General features: G+C 46.6%; 1 protein-coding gene and 2 pseudogenes across 1 annotated transcript; 2 read left to right on the forward strand and 1 right to left on the reverse strand.

Annotated features, from left to right (window-relative positions):
* Positions 1-10,467: 10,467 nt before the first annotated feature.
* Positions 10,468-12,946, reverse strand: LOC149995234 (sialic acid-binding Ig-like lectin 5). Its single transcript, XM_090260291.1, has 7 exons — positions 12,877-12,946; positions 12,438-12,800; positions 11,937-12,215; positions 11,649-11,696; positions 11,167-11,421; positions 10,788-11,084; positions 10,468-10,571 (listed from the first exon to the last, which is right to left on the reverse strand). The coding sequence occupies exons 1-7, from the start codon at positions 12,914-12,916 to the stop codon at positions 10,468-10,470; spliced, it is 1,386 nt and encodes a 461-aa protein (XP_090116417.1). The 5' UTR covers positions 12,917-12,946.
* Positions 12,947-15,736: 2,790 nt separating this feature from the next.
* Positions 15,737-16,322, forward strand: LOC149995235 (chromatin modification-related protein MEAF6 pseudogene; annotated as a pseudogene).
* Positions 16,323-18,475: 2,153 nt separating this feature from the next.
* Positions 18,476-19,081, forward strand: LOC149995236 (large ribosomal subunit protein uL22 pseudogene; annotated as a pseudogene).
* The last annotated feature ends 656 nt before the right edge of the window (positions 19,082-19,737 follow it).

Genomic DNA, 19,737 nt, shown 5'->3' on the forward strand with positions numbered 1-19,737 from the left:
GGCTCTGTCTGCTTCTTCCGTACCAGCCCACTGTCCAAGACCCCTCCCATCTTCCTGAGCCTTGGAAGTAAAGCGGATCTTTGTGCAACAAGGTTTCCAGCCACTAGCCCCAGGCATGCAAGGGCATCCTGAAAGCTGCTTCCTTTTCCCTATCTCCCAGTGGCAAACTCTGGGGTTTGTTTTTGGACTCCCCTGTTTCTGTAACAGACTGGTAGGAAGTGCAGGAGCGAGAGGGCAAACTGGGCTCCAACGAGCTTCAGCTGAAGTTCTGGAGGGATATTTTAGGGGCCGACGTAGGAAGGGAATTCCCCCTGAGAAGTGTGGGGTTTAAACCCCAAGGTGGGCTGCGCAGCCTAGACCACCAGAGCTGGGGAAGGAACCCAAGTAACATCCAGCTGTGCAAGGCAGTGATGTTTCTGTCTACCAAGAAGGGACATCTAGAGACTCAGAGACCCTCTTAAGGGGCCAACACTCAAAATTTTGTTGGAAGCCACTTACTCTGGGCTCCAGTAGAAGAAGAGCAGAGTGGACTAGAGCCACAAGAGGAGAGTCTGGGGTTGGTGGCTCCGAGGAGAGAATTGAATTAAAGACGCCAGGATTCCCGTGCTGACTCACTCCCTGTACTGCAGGAGCCACCTTTCTCCGGCAGAGCACTCACCTCATTGCGGCATCAGCCTGAAGCAAAGGAATAGGCCCAGTCTCAGGAATTCCTCTCTCCCCACGCTGTGCAGCTTAACCCAGGCTGCTGAGGAGCACAGCTGGAGGCTGTTTCAGTCATTGAGTCTAACAGAAAGCCTGCAGGCAGAGGTGCATCTGTGGGAGGTCTGAGGCTTTAGCTGACCCTCCGCTGGGCCTGATTCTGGTAAAAGCTGGCCTTGGTGTGCAGCTTGGTTCCTTCTGCGCGCACCCAGGACCAGAAGAGGGCGCCACGTGCTGTGCAATGCTGATAGCTCCAAACAGGTTGCCCAGGGCCAGTCACAGGCAGCAGGATACAAAATTAATATCCAGGAAACAGTTGCATTTTTATATCCCATAATGAACTCTCAAGTAGGGAAATTAAGAAAACAATCCCATTCCCAATTGCTCCAAAAAGAATAAAATACCTAGGAATAAATCTTACCGTGGATGTAGAAGACCTGTGCTCAGAAAATTATAACACACTGAAGAAAGAATCAAAGATGATACAAATAATTGGAAGCACATATCATGTTCATGGATAGGAATATTTAACAGCATTACAATGTCCATGCTACCCAAAGCCATCTATTAATTCAATGCAATTCTATCAACATTCCAATGAAGTATTTCATAGAATTAGAAAAAATATCTCAAAATCTTATATGGAACCACCAAAGGCCTTGCATAGCCACAGCGACCCTGAGAAAGAACATATTTGGAGAAATCACACTACCTTATATCAAACTATACTATTAGGCCATTGTAATCAGAACTGCATGGTACTAGCATAAAACAGACACGTAGATCAATGGGACAGACTAGGAGCTCAGAAATGAACCCACACCTTTATAGTCAATTAGTATTTGAGAGAGGCAGCAAGTCCATACAAGGAGCTGAGGATATCTTGTTCAATAAATGGTGTTGGTGAAATTGGACAGATATGTGTAGAAAAATGAAACCAGACACTTTCTTGCACCACATACAAGATTAAATTCAAAGTGGAATAAAAACTTAAATGTTAGACCCTAAACCATAAAAATCCTAGAAGAAAACATAGGCAGTAAAATCTGAAACATTGCTTGTAGCAATATTTTATCTGATGTATCTCCTTGGGCAAGGGAAACACAAGAAAAATTAACAAATGGGAGACTACATTGAACTTCAAAGGTTTTGTGCAGCAAAGGAAACCATCAACAAAATAGAAAGACAACCCCCTGAATGGAAGAACATATATTCTGATATACCTGATAAGGGGTTACTACCCAAAATGAATATAGAACTTACAATACTCAACACCAAAAAACTAACAATCCAATAAAAAATGGGCAAAGGACCTGATTAGATGCTTCTTCAAAGATGGTCAATAAATATATGAAAAGATGCTCAATGTTATGAATCATAGGAATGCAAATTAAAACCAAAATGAGATACCACCTCACCCTGGTCAGAATGGCTACCAGCAATAAGTCAAAAAACAACAGGTGTTGGCGAGGATGTGGAGAAAGGGGAACCCTAGTGCACTTTTGGCGGGAATGCAGACTGGTGCAGACACTGAGGAAAGCAGTATGGAAATACCTATAAAAGTAAGAACAAATCTGTCATATGACCCCACGTTACTACTTCTGGGAATTTATACGAAGAAATCCAAAACACTAATTCAAAAATATAAGCATCCTGCCCTGGCCGGTGTGGCTCAGGGGGTTAGGTGTCATCCTGCAAAGCATGTGGTTGCTGGTTCAATTACGGTCAGGACACATGTCTGGGTTCAGGCCAGGTCTCCGGTTGCAGGGTGTACAGTAGGCAATCAAACAATGTTTCTCTCTCACGTTGATGTTTCTGTCTCCCTTTCTCTCTCTTTCTAAACATCAGTAAATAAAAAAATAAAAAAGAGACTATAAGCACCCCTATGTTCATTGCAGCATTATTTACAACCATCAAGATTGGGAGCAGCCCAAATGTCCTTCAGTAGGTGAGTGGACAGAACAGCTATGGACCGTTTACACAATGGAATACTACTAGGCTGTAAAAAAGAAGAAATATTACCCTTTGTGACAGTGTGGACGGACCTGGAGAATTTTATGCTAAGGGAAATAAGCCAGTCAGAGGAAGACAAAGACCATGTGACTTCACTCAGATGTGGAATCTAATGAACAAACTGAATTAAGAAGCGAAATACAGACAGACTCACAGACGGAGAGCCGGTGACAGCTGTGGGGGGCGGTGGTTAGGGGTGGAGGGATTGAGCCAATAGGAAAATAAGCTCATGGACATGGACAACCGTGTGGTGACTGCAAGGGGAGGGGGGGTGTAAGGGAGATAAATAGTAATGGAAGAAAATACAATAAAAATAAATCTTAAAAAATTACTAATGCTAATCTTGGATGAGTAAACTGTGAGGCTGTTTATTACTACACGTCCCCCATCACTATTTTTACGAGAGGCCTCCTGCACCATGTTTCCTTCCTGGTCGGAGTCTGACCTGGGGGCTCCTGAAACCGTTCATGCACTGAGGAGCCAACCGAAATCCTGCAGACCAAAGGATTATAGTTTACATTGAATATTATTTTGTATTAGATTCAAATACACAACATGGTCATCAGACACTCATATTCTTTATTATTTATTTATTTTTATATATTGAATTTAGAGAGAAAATAAGGGACAGAGAGGGGGGGAAGGGACAGAGAAGGGGAGACAGAAAGGCATCAATGTGAGAGAGAAACATGGATTATCTGCCACCCACATGTGCCCCAACCGGGTATCAAACCCACAGCCTAGATATGTGCCTTTACTAGGAATGAAAACCACAACCTATCGGTGTATGGGACGATGCTCAACCAGTGGAGCCGCACTGGCCAGAACAAAATCGTGCTTTGAGAAGTGATTCCCTGATATTCCCAGCACTCATCTGGCACCACACACAGTAATGACATATTATTGTCTGTGTCCCCCATTATGCACTCCCACAGACACTAAATACAACAGGAAAGTCAATTTTTATGTTGTTCCTTTTTTAAATTCGTCGTCGGCAGCCGTCCGTCTCGAGAGACGATGGTGTAGCTTCTTAAGAGTCTATCTGCACCGCCGAGAATGGCTGTGCAGTCCGACTCGGGAGTGACACGGTATCTGTCTCCTCCCGTGTTGAATCGACATCTTGCGATGACACTGGAGTGTCCTCTCCAGTGAAGCTGAAGCTACAGAGCCTGGGCAGGGTGATATGGAGGGTCTGCTGTTGCCCATGCAGCAGACCCCCCCTCTCTTCGCAGCTGAAGGGTCCAAGGGAAAGACGGAGTCGATACAGCTTGGCTTCAGGTGCGCCGCAGGAGTTGCCGGTGTTGACTACAACGTCAAACCGCCTTAGGGACTCCGGCTCCGGATTTTCTGTCGGGGTTTACTCCCTTAGCCTTTCCCCTGAAGAGGTATGCCGCAAGGCAGCGGAGGTTTTTTGGAGTCAGAGTTTTCCTTCTCTGATGTGCCCTGACTGGAAGATCGAACCAGCGACACTTAGCTCGCAGGCCGACGCTCAATCCACTGAGCCAAACCAGCCAGGGGTCCTTTTTTAAATTATACTTTATTAATTATGTGTTACAGTAGTCGCAATTTTTTTCTCCTTTGGACTTTACCCAAAAGCCCCCTTCCCTCCAGCAATGCCACACCCTTAGTTCATGTCCATGGCTCATGAATATAAGTTCTTTGGGTTCACCCTTTCCTGTACTATTCCTTAAAAAAAAAAAAGTATTTATTTATTTATTTGTTTATTTTATTTTTAGAGAGAAGGGAAAGGAGAAAGAGAGGGAGAGAAACATCACTGTGTGGTTGCCTCTCACTCGCGCCCCCAACTTGGGACCTGACATGCAACCTAATCATGGGCCCTGACTGGGAATCGAACCAGCAACATGTGGATCGCAGGCCGATGCTCAGTCCACTGAGCCACAGTACCAGAGCTCTTCCTATACTATTCTTAACTTCTCCCTGTCTATTTTGTACCAATCAATTATGCATTAATCCCTGCATCATTTCCTCATTTTTGCCCCCTTCCCCCTCCCAGCTGATAACCCTCCAAATGATCCTTATATCTATGATTCTCTTCCTATTCTGGTTTGCTTAGTTGGATTTTGTTTTTATTTTTTAGTTTCAGTTGTTGATAGTTGTGAGTTTCTTGTCATTTTAGTGTTCATAGTTTTGATTGTCTTTTCCTTAAATAAGTCGCTTTAACATTTCATACAATAATGGCTTGGTGATAATAAAGTCTTTTACCTTCACCTTGTCTAGGAAGAACTTCACCCGCCCTACGATCCTAACTGATAGCTTTGCTGGATAGAGTAATCTTGGTGGTAGGTCCTTGCTTTTCATCACATTGAATACTTCTTGCCAGTCCCTTCTTGCCTGAAAAGTTTCCTTTGAGAAATCAGCTGATAGTTTTATGGGTACCCCTTTGTAGGTAACTCTCTGCTTTTCTCTTGCTGCTTTTAAGATTCTCTCTTTATCTCCACGGTTGGCATTTTAATTATGATGTGTCTTGTGTGGTCCTCTTTGGGTCCAGCTTGTTTGGGACTCTTGTGCTTTCTGGGCTTCTATGTCTATTTCCTTCACCAAATTTGGTAAGTTTTCCTTCATTATTTTTTCACATAAGCTTTCAATTTTTTGCTCTTCCTATTCTCCTTCTGGCATCCCTATGATTTGAATGTTGGCATGTTTAAAGTTGTCTCAGAGGCTCCTAAGCCTCTCATCACTTTTTTTCAATTCTTGTTTCCTCATTCTGTACTGGTTGACTGTTTTTTTATTCCTTATTTTCCAAATCATTGATTTGAATCCCAGTTTTTTTTTCCTTCACCATTGGTTTTGTGTGGATTTTTCTTCGTTTAATTTAGCCTAGCCTTCACTTCTTCTCTTATGCATTTGCCATACTCAAACATATCTGTCAAGCCTGTGAGCATCTTTATCACCAGTGTTTTGAACTCTGAATCTGTTAGGTTGGCTATTTCCTCATCTGTTAGGCTGTCTATCTCCTTGTCGCTTAGTTCCCCCACTGGAACTTTGATCTATTCCCCTTTTTGAACCATACTTCTCTGTCCCCTAATCTTGACAGGCTCCTGTGATTGTTTGGCTCTGTGTCTTAAGTAGAGCTGTCACACCTGTTACATTGTAAGGGGCAGAGCCTTAGGTATTCGTCAGTACAGGCTGTGGTGCTGTATGTGGGGGAGGGGTCAGAGAGAGAACAAGGCACCCAATTCAGCACCAGCCCCCTTCCAGGCACCTTGCCCACCTTTACATGGGACTAGCACCCCTCCAGCCATTACCCTGTTTGTCACTCCCAGATTGGGTGGGTCTGCAGATTATCCAGGACCACAAGGGCCCTCCAAACAAGTGGACTCTGCTGAAAGACTGAAAGTTTCTTCCTCCGCCCCAATCCCTACTGGTTTGCACAGTCAGAAGCAATGAGGCTTGATTTTCCCTTGCACTGGGATCGTGAGCTGTGTGGTCTGGTCTGGTGCTGGCAATGTTCCCCAGGTGTTCCTCCCGACATTTTTAAATGTTTGACTGTGCTTTCTGCCGGCCTGCTCCTGTACCACTGCTACCACCACCACACCACATCCTCTTCACCTCGGCTCTGCCCCTCCTGCGTGTCTGAATGAGTATTTCTTCTTTATATCTTTGTTTGTTGGACTTCGGTGCAGCTCAATTTTCTTAGAACTTCTGGTTTTCTTTCATTTTGAGGTAGTTGTATTCCTTCTCAGTTGTGGAGGGAGCTGCAGTGTGTCTGTTTAGGCCTCCATCTTGGCCAGAAGTCTTTGAGCAGATGACTTAACCATTTATTACCAAAACAAAAGTCAGTATTCAACTTTTTATCCCCCTAAAAATGGGGTTGGTATAGTGATTGTGGAAACCAACGTCATCCAACTATCATGCTGTAATTGTCCACTTCTTTCCTCAAGAAAACTTTCAAAAGTTCAGGAAATAAGTCATTATGTATGGGTGCTTGTTTTGTGTCACTGGGGCACTCACCTGGGCCCATACTACTTGTGCCCACAGCACAGACATTTCCCCCACTGCAGTCAATTTTGTGGCTGGACCCGCTCTTGTTGTTTTTATTATGATTATAGGACACACTTCAGCAACAACCCTTAGAAACTTTGAAAAAAACGGATTTAGTAGCGTCATCTCCTCTCCTCTGCAGTTGTGTTTTCCATGGTTTCAGTTAACTGTGTTCAACCACAGTCTGTATGTACTAAATGGAAGTTTCCAGAACTAAATTACTCATGTTTTAAATTTCTCCATGAGCTGAAAAGTATGATGAATCCTTTATGCCTCTGTCTGTCCTGCCAATATGAACCCTTTGACCAGTGTCTCCATTCTGTATACACTGCCCACTTGTTAGTCACTTAAGCTGACTAGGTTATCAGTTGGACTGTGGCAGTATCTGGGCACTTGTGTTCAAGTCACCTTTTTTTTTTTTTTTTCAAGTCACCTTTATAGTAGCCTCGTGTTATGTCACAATGCCTGTAACATTCACCTGCCTACATCTCATCACAGAGGCATTGTGACATCTTACAGCAGCACAGGAAGAATGATAAGTAAAGGACAAGAAGATATTTTGAGAGATGGAGAGACCACATTCACAAAACCTTCATCACAGTATATTGTTATAATTCTTCTCTTTTGTTATTAGTCATTACTGTTAATCCCTAACTGTGCCTAATATATAAATTAAATTTTATCAGAGATGTGTGTAGAAAAAATCATGCATGTATCAGATTCTGTACTATCTGCGGTTTCAAGTACACACTGCGGGTATTGGAACATCTCTTCCAAAGATAAGGGGGACTGATGTTTTCACAATCAAAAGTGGTTATTGATAGCAACTTAGGCTATACCACTGCTCTTGAATTTTTGGGTGATTTCGTTGTGGAGATTTCTTTAAATAGTAAATTATATCAACTATATAGAGGTGTGAGAGTATGAGTTTTCAGTTCACCCTCTCAACCCAAGTCTGTCCAAGAACTCAGGTTTGAAGGACAGGTTGGTGTACGTCAGATGAAAGCAAGGTGGTGTGGCCTCCAGGAGGGGGACCTCAAATTGCTAACATTTTTGTAGGAATCACCATAGAAGGTTAAAGAACAAAGGCCACGAGGGAAGGCTGGTGAGGACAGAGGTGCCAGGAGAAGATGCCTGTGATGTACTGTCTCAGGCCAGGGAGTCTGAAGAGGTTTGTGTAGGAGAGGCAGCGTCAGGGCTCTGGCGTGTCCCGTTTTACCACGGAGGACTAACCCAGCCAGGAATCGGGAGGCCTGTGGGGGGCGCTGTCACACCGTCTGTAGTGCTGACAGCCCTACCGGAAATGCTCTATGGTCACGGCAGAGCTCTATGGTCATAACAGCCCCTCCCCTGAACTTCCTCTTCCGCTCCATAAAAAGGACTTCTTACCTGCTGCTTTCTTGCCTAGAGTATGCACGTGGGTCAGTGAAGCTGCGTCGACTGCCTTACAGCCTTTTGTTTTCTCTGAAAAAAACCCTTTTTGGTGATGAAGTACCCAGTCAGCTCTTGTTCACAGGCGACAGGCTGTTGGAAAGATCCCAGTGGGACCGTTAATGGGATGGGGAAGGGGTCGAGAGTCTGGAGTTGCTGGGAGAATGGACAGGTCCCGGTGAGGAGAGATGGCTCCAGAGAAACTATAAGATACTGTATCGTAAACTGAATGCCAGACTGATGGGCATATATTTCCCTGTGAAGAGTTCTGGGATGGAAATGACACCATCAATTTGTCACCATGTTTATTATGGTTGGTCACACGTGGCTGAAGGAGAACTTCACACCAGGACCTCTCTGGTCAAAAAAAGAGACAGGCAAGCCCTGGTCCTGTCTTGGTTCTTAATTTCTTTAATATCCACAGCCACTTAGAGTCGGATGTATAATTTGTGTTTAAGAATGGGAAATTGAGAAACAGAAAAGTGAAGTGAATTTGATGACAATGCTTTAAGAAGTGCTGAAGCCTGCACTTGAGCCCAAGTGTCTCCAATCTTGTTACCTTTCTTCTTCCTGCTCTGCGTGCTGACGCTCTTCCAGTGATTAATGTGAATATCTCACAAGGTCTCCTCATGCTTCACCAATTAGTCCCTGACTGCTTTCCCCCAGAGGGGTTGTGATGTCTCCATCCAAAACCGAGATCTGAGTGATGCCTCGTTTGCTGGTCTTCTTGATCTCTGAGTACACGCAGGTGCTGGTGGCCTCCTTGTTCTGAGGCTCCGGCGGCTTCCTCTCGTGAAAGGTGAAGTTCACGTACTGAACGTCCTGCTCCTCTCTCGCCAGAGAGCCATCCTGTGGCAATGACAGTTGGTCTGGGGGTCTGTCTGGCCAGGGATTTTGCTGGGAACCCTGAGTAAAGGGGAGAGAAGAGAGTCAGACAAGAATAAACAGACAAGGGGAAATCAGACTGATGGAAGTTCTTCATTGATCCTCTTACTCCACACGCACTTCTCATGAACGCAATGATTGGCTCATCACTTAAAAATATTGTAATACCACAAATGATTAGACCATATCGAGAGATCACTACTCACATTTCATCCTCACAGACACCAAGTATAAATGATACTCTTATTATTATTTCCATTTACAGATAGGGAAACTGAGGTTAGGAGAGCTGAAGTAACATGCCTGGAGTAGAAAGTAATAGTTTTGGAGAGACCATTCTGGCAGCCTGTCCCTGACATAGAGGTGAGGCAGGCTCAGTGGCCAGCAGGGCTGGGGCAGGAGGCTGACCCTGGGCTGCAGGAGATGAAGGAAAAGTCAACTCCCAGCTGTCTGTCCAGCTGACCACAGAGTGAGATTAGGGAAATGCTGGGAAGCACAGTCTGGACTCGCTGAATAAATATGCCCAGGACCCCTCCCTACATTGCAGGAGAAGACATCCTCATTCATCACTCACCCAGGTGGCTCCAGCCATGACAGGGCCTTCATCGTTCATTCCCTTTGGTCTCCCGGCTGCTTGCTTCCTGTGGGCTTTCACTCTAAGGGAAGAAGCCAGAAGCCACAGTGGCTCAGTCTCAGGAGGGCAGGCTTCCCCCACTCCCTGGTAACAAAACTGAGCATCCAAACCCTGGAACCAGACTCAGAGAACCTCCTGACATGCAAGTGAGTGCTCCATCCCCTGGATGACTAGATTTTTGGCCAACACTAAACTTACATCACGATAGGCCCCTATACAGGGAGAAACTGATTCACGAGTGATCATAACAGTGTTGTTGAGGACCACCCCAAAGTAGAATCAACCCAAGTGTCCTCCTATGAATGAAGAGACAGACAAAATGTGCCCCATCCATACCATGGAATCTTATTTGGGAATAAAAAGGAATAAAATAATGACATATGAACCTTGAAAAAATTATGCTATGTGAAAAGAAGAGTCATTCACAAAAGACAATGTACATAGGATTCTATTTATATGAAATGTCAAGAATAGGCAAATCTAGAGACACAGGAAATACATTAGTGGCTGCCTGGGGCTGGAGGAAGGATGAAGGCAAAATGACAAGTGATTTTTTTTTCATTTTGTGCTAATGAAAATATCTAAAAATTGATTGTGATGGTAGGTGCAGAACTCTGTGACTAAACTAAAAGTTATTGAATTGTACACTTTATGTCTACCAGAGTTTTGTTTCAGTAAAGCTGCTTCCTCATCCTGCCCCCAAAAGAGATTCCTTTGTATGTCCTCAGTTCTGCCTTTCTAGATTCAGGGACCTCCACCTTTACCCCTAGAACACAGCTCCCTGTACGTCCCGGGACGCAGGCTCACATGCGAAAGGACATGAGACACAGACACAGCGACAGCAGGGCCAGGGCACCAGCACCTCCAAGAGCCGCAGGAACCGCTCCCGACACGGATGCCGACTGCCCTGCAGAGAAAAGGGGCATGAGCCCACGCACTCATGGTACTCAATGTCTCGTCTTCCCACCTCCTTGCAGAACTGGTTGTAGGTGCTGTTCCGAAACTAAATGGAGGGTCTCATCATAGCAATCATGTCCTTCCCGCCGCAGCCCCTCTCCCCGGTACCAGCTCCTCTCCGACCCCACCCTCTCTCCCTAAGCCTCTGTCCCCAGCAGGCCCCGACCTGGCAGCGGCGACAGCAGCAGGACAGAGGCGCTCTGGGCCCCGTGGACGTTCCCGGCCTCGCAGCTGAGTCTGAGGCCGGCGCCGAGCCCCGTGCGGAGGCTCAGGGCGCTGTGGACCCAGGGCCCGGCTGAGCGGGAAGTGACCGTGTAGGAGCCGTCGCTGGGGGTCCCCTCCAGCAGCCCCTCCCCCAGCCGCCAGCGCAGCGAGGGGCCCGGCTGGGCTCGGGAGGAGCAGTTGCAGCGCAGACCCTCGTCCTCCTCCCAGGAGCAGGCGGGTCCCAGCAGCTGTGGGGGGTCTGCGGGGAGCGAGGAGAAGGTCAGCGGAGCCCCTGCCTGCCGGGACCCAGGACACCTGCCCCCAGGGGTCCCCACACTCACAGACCACAGAGAGGTTTACAGAGACACTTTGGGAGCCCAGCGGGTGCCGAGCGCGGCAGGTGAGCTCTCCTTCGTCCCCCGAGCCCACGTGAGGCAGCTCCAGGATCGCGGTGCTGGAGATGGGGGTGGCGTTCAGGGCTGGGGGACCCCGGAACCAGCTCAGCACTGCAGGGGGGTTGCTGTCAGCCACACAGAGCAGCCGCAGCGCCTCGCCCTCCAGGATGGGAAGGGATGTGGTTTGCAGGATCTTGAGGGCTGGGGGAGAGAAGTGCAGGGAGAGAGAGAGAGAGAGAGAGAAGAGAGAAGAGAAAACACAGGAGCAGGTGCCCGCACACAAGAAGTAAGGGAATAGGAAGAGTATTGATTTTCATCCTTGCCTCTCCTGTATCTGATTGTATTTGTAGTCTGTTCCCACCCCACCTCGAACTAGGTGGTGTCCCAGGGTTCAGATTCCAGCCCCAGAGATTGAGGTTCTTTCTTACCTGTGACATTTCTGAAGGACATGCCTATGGTGAGTTTCTGTGGGGCGTCTGGGACAGAAAGACATGACCCGGCTTCAGAGGGGAGGAGCTGAGGGAAGTCATCCCAACCCAAGGAGGAGCGGTGGGAACCAAGAAGGAGGGATAGCTGTCCTCTGGCCCCCTCCCCGCCTGCACTCAGATCCGTGCATGGGTGTTCTCAGGGAGCTCAGCCTCCTGTGCAGACAACACTCACACACACACAGGGAAAGCCACTGCCCCCAGGGAACCAGCCATCCCTTCAAAACTCACAGAAGACATTGAGCCAGATGGTTTTTTGCGTGGTCAGCCCAGATCCTGCAAGCTTCACCAGACAGGTGATTTTGGTTCCATGGTCCTGGGACCTCGGGGTGAAGGTGAGCACGGGGAAATAAAGGGTCTTGGAATTCAGAGAGCGCAGAGCATCCCCCACCCAGGAGAAGCTGAGAGGACGTCCCCCTTCGCAGGACCCTGGCAGGCTGCAGGTCAGCTGCGTGCGGCGGCCGGACTCCAGGGGCTCCGGAATGAGGATGTCAGGTTTCTGTGTGAGGTCTGCGGAGGAGAGAGGGGGTGTGTGGGACCTGAGGTTGGAAGGGGGAGCCTGACTGTGACCCTGCCTGAGACCCGGGCCTCAGGACCTGAGCTCACCCTGGTTCCTGTGTCTCTTTCAACCACCCTGTCCCCAAGACCTGAATCAAGTTGTGTCCCAGCATCCTGTTCTATTTCTAAGCAGGGTCCCATACCTCAGCGTCCTCTCCTGCGACCCTGGTGTACCTGTCACATGCAAATTCAGCCCCTTATCCTGGTAAGTGTATTTCACATCATTTCCTCTCCCCAGATGGAAGATGTAGGTTCCTGCGTCGTTCTTCCTGGCGTCTCTGATGCTCAGGGAACAGTTATTGGTCTTGGTATCCGCAAGGAGGAATCTAGCCTTGGTGTCTTCCTTCACTTTTCCCTTTGGGTCATTTGTGGCCACAATCTCCCAGTCATGTATGGAGTACCCACGCCGGTACCAGTAGGCGTAGCGTTGGCTAGAGGGAGACCACAAACTCCAAGAGTAGGAGAAGGAGCAGGGCACATGGACACACAGACCCTCCTGCACTCGGATCTCATACCCTCGCTGCTGCTGCAGGGACCCTGGGGGGACACAGACACTGACCATCAGCTCCTGTCCCTCCCCCACCTGCCCAACCCCCTCTCATGGTCCACTCACCTCCCCACAGCAGAGGCAGCAGCAGCAGCAGGGGCACCATGTCTGCTTCTCACAGCACAGAGTGGGTCCCGGTCCCCGTGTCAGGGAGGGAAGTGCACAGCTGTGTGATGGGGCCCAGACCGCCCCAACAGGAAGCCATGGGTGACAGACCCTGGCCAGGCCTGGAGGGGGAACTTGGGCTCCACAGGCCATGGGATGCGGTGGGTGCTGAGAAATCACCCTGCCTCATCTCCCCTAACCCGACAATGCAGGTACCTATACCGAGGCCCCCAGTGGTTTGAGAGGCTTGTTCAGATGTGGATCTGAAAGTGATCGTCTTGTAGATGATGTTTAAGTTGAGAAGGAGGTCACCCAGGGGTCATTGTGTTCAGAGCTGGTCCTGGTGACTTAAGGGAACCCTCCAACAGGAACACCTGAAAGTTCTGGGAAAGGCTGAGTTGAAATTTTAGTTAGAGCACCAATTGATGAAAGAGGGGAAGGAATTTAAACCCGACTCCCGTGGAGGGTGGAACCCTGGGGAAAGCTAAGCATTAAAGCCCTTTGCTCTGAGGGTTTTGGGGACATGGGCTACACATGGTCCTCTCAAGCATCTGAGGGTCTGTGGGCAGCAAGGGCACGCAGACCCCCCAAAACAGGACATGTGCAGAGATATCTCACCCCTTTCAGCAGGGACCCCAGAGGCTGGCCCTCAGCACAGCAGCGAATTCGCCAACTTTAAGATCATAGACCCCCACCCTCAGGGCCCCTCCCGCGCTGGGTCCCTTTCCAAAGCCCCAGCAAGGGCTCCAGGGACGTGTGGAAATAACCTGCAATCCTGCTGCTCTTTTAAGAAAGAACAGCACTTAACCCTTTTCCCAAATATGACAGTGATGTGAACCAGTTCACACATGCTAGTAACAAGTTGTGTGATTGAAAATGTTTCTTGAACTCTACAGGAGAAGAAAAAAAAAGTCAATCACGCGCACGGGAAAAAAATACTGAATTCTCTTTCTTTTCTCTGTAACAGAGGCCCCCAACTTCTTTGACACCAAGTACTGATTTCAAGGAAGACGATTTCTCCACTGTCTGGGGGTGGGGGAGGGCTTTATATTCCGCCACCAGATACAGCGTAATTGTCACGTGCCCCTCACTGATAAGGTTTTGATACGAGTCTGCAAGCCCTTGATCGGTTATGGTCTCCGTGCGGTCCGACCTCTCTGCTGAGGATCATCTGTGTTTGCAGCCGCTCCCCGGCGCCAGCATCGCCGCCTCGGCTGCACCGCAGGTCACCGGGCGTTAGATCCTCTTAGGGAGCGCGCGACCTAGGTCCCTCGTGCGCAGTTCACAGTAGGGTTCGTGCTCCTGTGAGAGTCTAATGCCCCGCTGATCGGACAGGAGGCGGAGCTCAGGCGGTTGTAAGTGCAAATGAAGCTTCGCTCACCCACCGCTAACCTCCTGCTGTGCGTCCCAGTCTGTGGCAGTGGGATTGGGGATCCCTGATCTATGTTATATAAATATAAATTATAACAATAATACTACCCTGGCTGGTTTGGCTCAGTGGATTGAGCGTCGGCCTGCGAGCTAAGTGTCGCTGGTTCGATCTTCCAGTCAGGGCACATCAGAGAAGGAAAACTCTGACTCCAAAAAACCTCCGCTGCCTTGCGGCATACCTCTTCAGGGGAAAGGCTAAGGGAGTAAACCCCGACAGAAAATCCGGAGCCGGAGTCTCTAAGGCGGTTTGACGTTGTAGTCAACACCGGCAACTCCTGCGGCGCACCTGAAGCCAAGCTGTATCGACTCCGTCTTTCCCTTGGACCCTTCAGCTGCGAAGAGAGGGGGGGTCTGCTGCATGGGCAACAGCAGACCCTCCATATTACCCTGCCCAGGCTCTGTAGCTTCAGCGTCATCGCAAGATGTCGATTCAACACGGGAGGAGACAGATACCGTGTCACTCCCGAGTCGGACTGCACAGCCATTCTCGGCAGTGCAGATAGACTCTTAAGAAGCTACACCATCGTCTCTCGAGACGGACGGCTGCCGACCCGATAACAATAATACTTACTAATATTATATGAATATTTATTACTATATGGCATAATTATTCTCCTCTTAAGTGGCAATCGAAGACTATCAGTCAAAAACTGTTAGGAACATGTGTCATGCAGGTGTGCCAGACGGGAATGCCATTTTACTAATGAAAATAGTCCGTCATATTTCTGGATTGTCTTATATTTTGGTTTTCAGCATTTTAGCTTTTCTTACTTCATGTGATGTGTTTTCTCATTTCAGAAAAATTCATATGTGCCACATGTTGGTTTTTGTGGAATCTGTGATGTCAACATTAGTCTAAATATGAGGCTCCACAAAACCTGGATCTGCCCCTCAATGGGGAGCAGGTGAACCAAAGGTAGCCAGCCCTACCCCAGCCACCCCAAACTCCTCACGGGTTGCTAATAAGGTGCAAGCAAAGGACTAAAGGAAGCAGGATTTTCATGGTTGTGCCCCCACAGTTCACACCCCCGAGTGATCTAGCAAATCTCAAGCTGGAATCATAAAAAAGACAAGAAATAATGTTGGCAAGGATGTTCAGAAAAAGGAACTGTCATGCACTGTTGCTGAGAATCTAAATTGGGGATCACTATGTAAATCAGACTGGCACTTCCTCAAAAATTAAAAATAGAGCTGCCAGAGAATGCAGCAATTCTGGGTATTTATTTGGAGGAAATAAAAACACTAACTTGAAAAGACATACTCACCACTGTGTTCACTGTAGCATCACTTACAACAGCCAAGGTGTGGAAGGAATCTAAGTGCCCCGCAATAATGAATAGGTGGCCCCCCAGCCCGGTGCTGGTGTTGCCCACCTCAGCCCAGTGTGGCGATGTATAAGGAGACCCCGCTGTCCCAGAACCCGGACACCCGGTGGGAGCTGGTGAAGCTCTTGAACTAGAAGCAGGAGCTGGAGGCTGCACTGGCAAACTTGGAGAGACAGATGTATGCTTTTGAAGGAAGCCGCCTGGAAGACACTCAGATGTATGGCAAAAGCATTCGTGGCTGGGATAGGTATCTGACCAACCAAAAAAAAAGAAAAAACTCCAATAGCCAAAATGGCTGAAGGAACCAGAAGGGGAAGGGCGCTGAGCGGCTTTGCAGTAAATCCTGTTACTTCTGCAGCTGCAGCAGGTGCATTGGCAGGAGTTCAGGACCAGCTCGTTGAACAGAGGGAGCCGGGACGTGGGACGGAAAGTGGTACTTCTCCAGATGTCCACCTCCAGGAAAATGAGCCCAACCAGGAGGACCCCAGGGATCTGGATGGATCTGTGCAGGCAGTGAAACCTCAGAGGTTGCATCTTCTACTTCCTCAGGGAGTCATCACAGCAGCCACAAAAAAACGGAAGAATAAAATCTGGCACCGATATGTATGTCAGGTTAGGCTGGGAAGTTTTTTACAAGACAGAAAAACATGATTGAGGATTGATCAGAAGTTAAACAAAGAAAGAAAACAAACCACGAGCTGAGCACTAGAAGATTCATTAGTACAGAAGCTTCCAGGCTGCAAAGCCCTGCTTCCCTCCTGTGACCTCACACAGACAAACATCCCTTATCTGAGTGCGTGACCATCCATCCACCTCTGCTTTCCCAGACCCAGTGCCTGTCACTCGGAGCACTTTCTTCTGAGATGTGGTGACAGACAATTCATTTCCGTACGACCACATTGGGTCATTTACTTTGTGTCATGTTTAGTAACAGAACTGCAGGAAGACCATGACATGGTTATGATCCGAGCAGGATGCTAACTGAACCTCTCCCTTCTTGGAACTAATACACCCCACCCCCCCAAACTGGCTGGCATCAGCTTCATCTGTGATACCCATCGACAAATAGTCTCTGCTTTTGTTCTATGCTGATAGTAGAGCTGTGACCACATTTCAGAGGGAGGCTGTAAATACCAGGCTTTTTCTTATTTTGTTTGTGTTTCATTCTTTTTCTATCGTTCTGACCGTATTCCTTTCTTTTGGGACTTTTGTAATGACTTTGTACAGCTCATACGTTCCTGCTCACATATCTAATAATCTGTTATCAGTATTCTTAGAGTGAAAGTACTCTGGTTTACCATAAATAAAATGGGGAACTTGGCTCTTTGGTTTTGTGCAGGGGAAAGGTAAAGAGTGTTTATTTAATAATTACCCTAAATCCTTCTCAACTGGAAGCAGTTTTCATGTTCAAGGAAAAAGAAAAGCTGAAAAACCTAAGTTTTAAGCAGTCCTTTTAAAATAGATTTTTGTGTAAATAAAAGATCATAGGGCTTGACTTCTCATGCTTTACTTTTAAACCTAAAAAAAAAAAAAAGGTGAAGAATATGTGGCATATATACAATGGAATATTATTCTGCCACAAAAAAGGAAATCCTGCATTTGCAACAACATGGATGGACCCTGAGGGCATTATGCTAAGTGAAGTAAGTCAGACAGAGAAATACAAATACCATATGATCTCACGTGTATGTGGAAATTTTTTTTTGGGGGGGGCAGCCTCCCTGGGTTTGTTTCTGTGTATTAAGCAGAGATGCTTTTATCCCTGTCTTAGTATTGTGGTCTATTTACAAAAGACACCTGTAAATTGTGTGGGGCGGAGCCTCAGGTAATTGCCAGGGCAGGGCCACCTGAAAATTTTTTAAAAAATCAAAATCATAGATAGGGAGAATAGATTGACGGTAGCCAGAGGCAGAGGGTGGGGTGTGAGTAAAATGGTGAGGGTGGTCACAGGCACAAACTTCTAGTTATAAAATAGTGAAATCATGAGAGCATAATGTACAGCAGGGTGACTGTGGTCAAAAATAGTGGGTATTAATACATTAACTATAATATTAGAGTTAATAATACTGCATGGTGTATTAGAAAATTGCTAAGAGAGCACACTTAAAAGGTCTCACCACAAGAAAATAGTGTGTAACTTTATGTGGTGATGGATGTTAACAAGACATATTGTGATCTGCACTTTACAATCAAATCATTAATTTGGACACTTGAAAGCAACATAATATTATATGTAAATTGTATCTCAATTATATATAACTTTCAAAACTCAGACTGTGTACTTGGATTAGATCTGAAGGTTCATGTCTTTCAGGCAGAGTCCCACTTTCTGCTCCATTTGTGTCCAACATTGGCATAACACATTCCTTACATTAAATTCCTACTGGTGAAATACATGTGGGGCTTCTGTGTTCCTGACTGGCCTCTGAGTATTCAATTAGCATGGATGGAACTAGATAGTATTATGCTAAGAGAAATAAGCCAAGTGGTGAAAGACAAATTCCATATGACCTCATATGTAAGTGGAACCTAATGAACAAAACAGATGAGAAAATAGAACCAATGTCATGGAAATAAGGAACAGACAGCGATCAGAGGGGAGGCAGGAGAGGGAAAATGGGAGAAAGAAGGGGAGCATCTAGTCAAGGATCAAGTATAAATGATCCATGGATAGGAACAACAGGGAGAGGATTGACTGTGGGAGTGGGTGTGGGTGTGGCAGGAGAGAGCAATGGGGGAAAAACTGGGTCAACTGTAATTGAACAACAATAAAATAAAATAAATGAAAAAAGTGATAGGCTCTTCCTCTTCCAGAAAGTGACCAGAGGTGACCTCTGAAAATGGTTCGCTATTCGCTTGACCCAGAAAACCCCACGAAGTCATGCAAATCGAGAGGTTTGAATCTTCATGTTCACTTTAAGAACACACGTGAAACTGCCCAAGCCATCAAGGGTATGCACATTCGGAAGGCCACCAAGTATCTGAAAGATGTCACTTTAAAGAAGCAGTGTGTCCCCTTCCGTCGATACAATGGGGGAGTTGGTAGGTGTGCCCAGGCCAAACAGTGGGGCTGGACACAGGGTCGATGGCCCAAAAAGAGTGCTGAGTTTTTGCTGCACGTGCTGAAAAACGCAGAGAGTAATGCTGAACTTAAGGGTTTAGATGTGGATTCTCTGGTCATCAAGCACATCCAGGTGAACAAAGCTCCCAAGATGTGACGCAGAACTTACAGAGCTCACGGGCGGATTAATCCGTACATGAGCTCTCCCTGCCACATTGAGATGATCCTCACTGAAAAGGAGCAGATCTTTCCTAAACCAGAAGAGGAGGTGGCACAGAAGAAAAAGATATCCCAGAAGAAACTGAAGAAACAAAAGCTATGGCCCGGGAGTAAATTCAGCATAAAATAAATACTAATAAAAGTTAAAAAAAAAAAAGGAAAAGAAAAGAAAAAAGAGATAAAACAATGAGTAGTGGGTTATTTCAAATGCCTTCATGATAAAATGCACCGTCAACTAGGAATAAAGGCAAATTTCCTTAATGGGATAGGGGATGACTTCAGCAAACATCACACCTAATGCAGTAGCATCAGGTCATAGTCTACAAAGGAAATAAGAAGTAAAAGCTATGAAAATGGAAAAGAAAACAAAGCTTTCTTAGTTCGTCAGTGATTGAATATATAGAAAAATCCACAAGTATGTGCAGATACATCTGGGGCTTTACTAAGAGAGTTTATCAAGGTTGCTAGAGACAAAAGCAGATTACAGAAATCAAGTGCATTCCTATACCACAGCAATACCAAAGACGGATGTTATACAAGATGCCATTGATGATAGCATCAAAAATCATGGTACGCCTCGAAGAGAGATATTCAGGTATGTACATGACAAAAATATATTATGTGCTTTTTCAATGGAAAAATTATAAATCTGCATAAAAGGACATAAAGATGTAAATAAATGCAAAAATACATATGTTTATGGATATGAAAACAATATTGTATAAAAGTCTATTTCACCCAAATTAGCCTGCAGAATTAAAGCAAATGTCACCATATCTTCCAGTT

Source organism: Furipterus horrens, unplaced genomic scaffold, assembly GCF_987537825.1.
Source record: "Furipterus horrens unplaced genomic scaffold, mFurHor1.1.pri manual_scaffold_13, whole genome shotgun sequence".
Lineage (NCBI taxonomy): Eukaryota > Metazoa > Chordata > Mammalia > Chiroptera > Furipteridae > Furipterus > Furipterus horrens.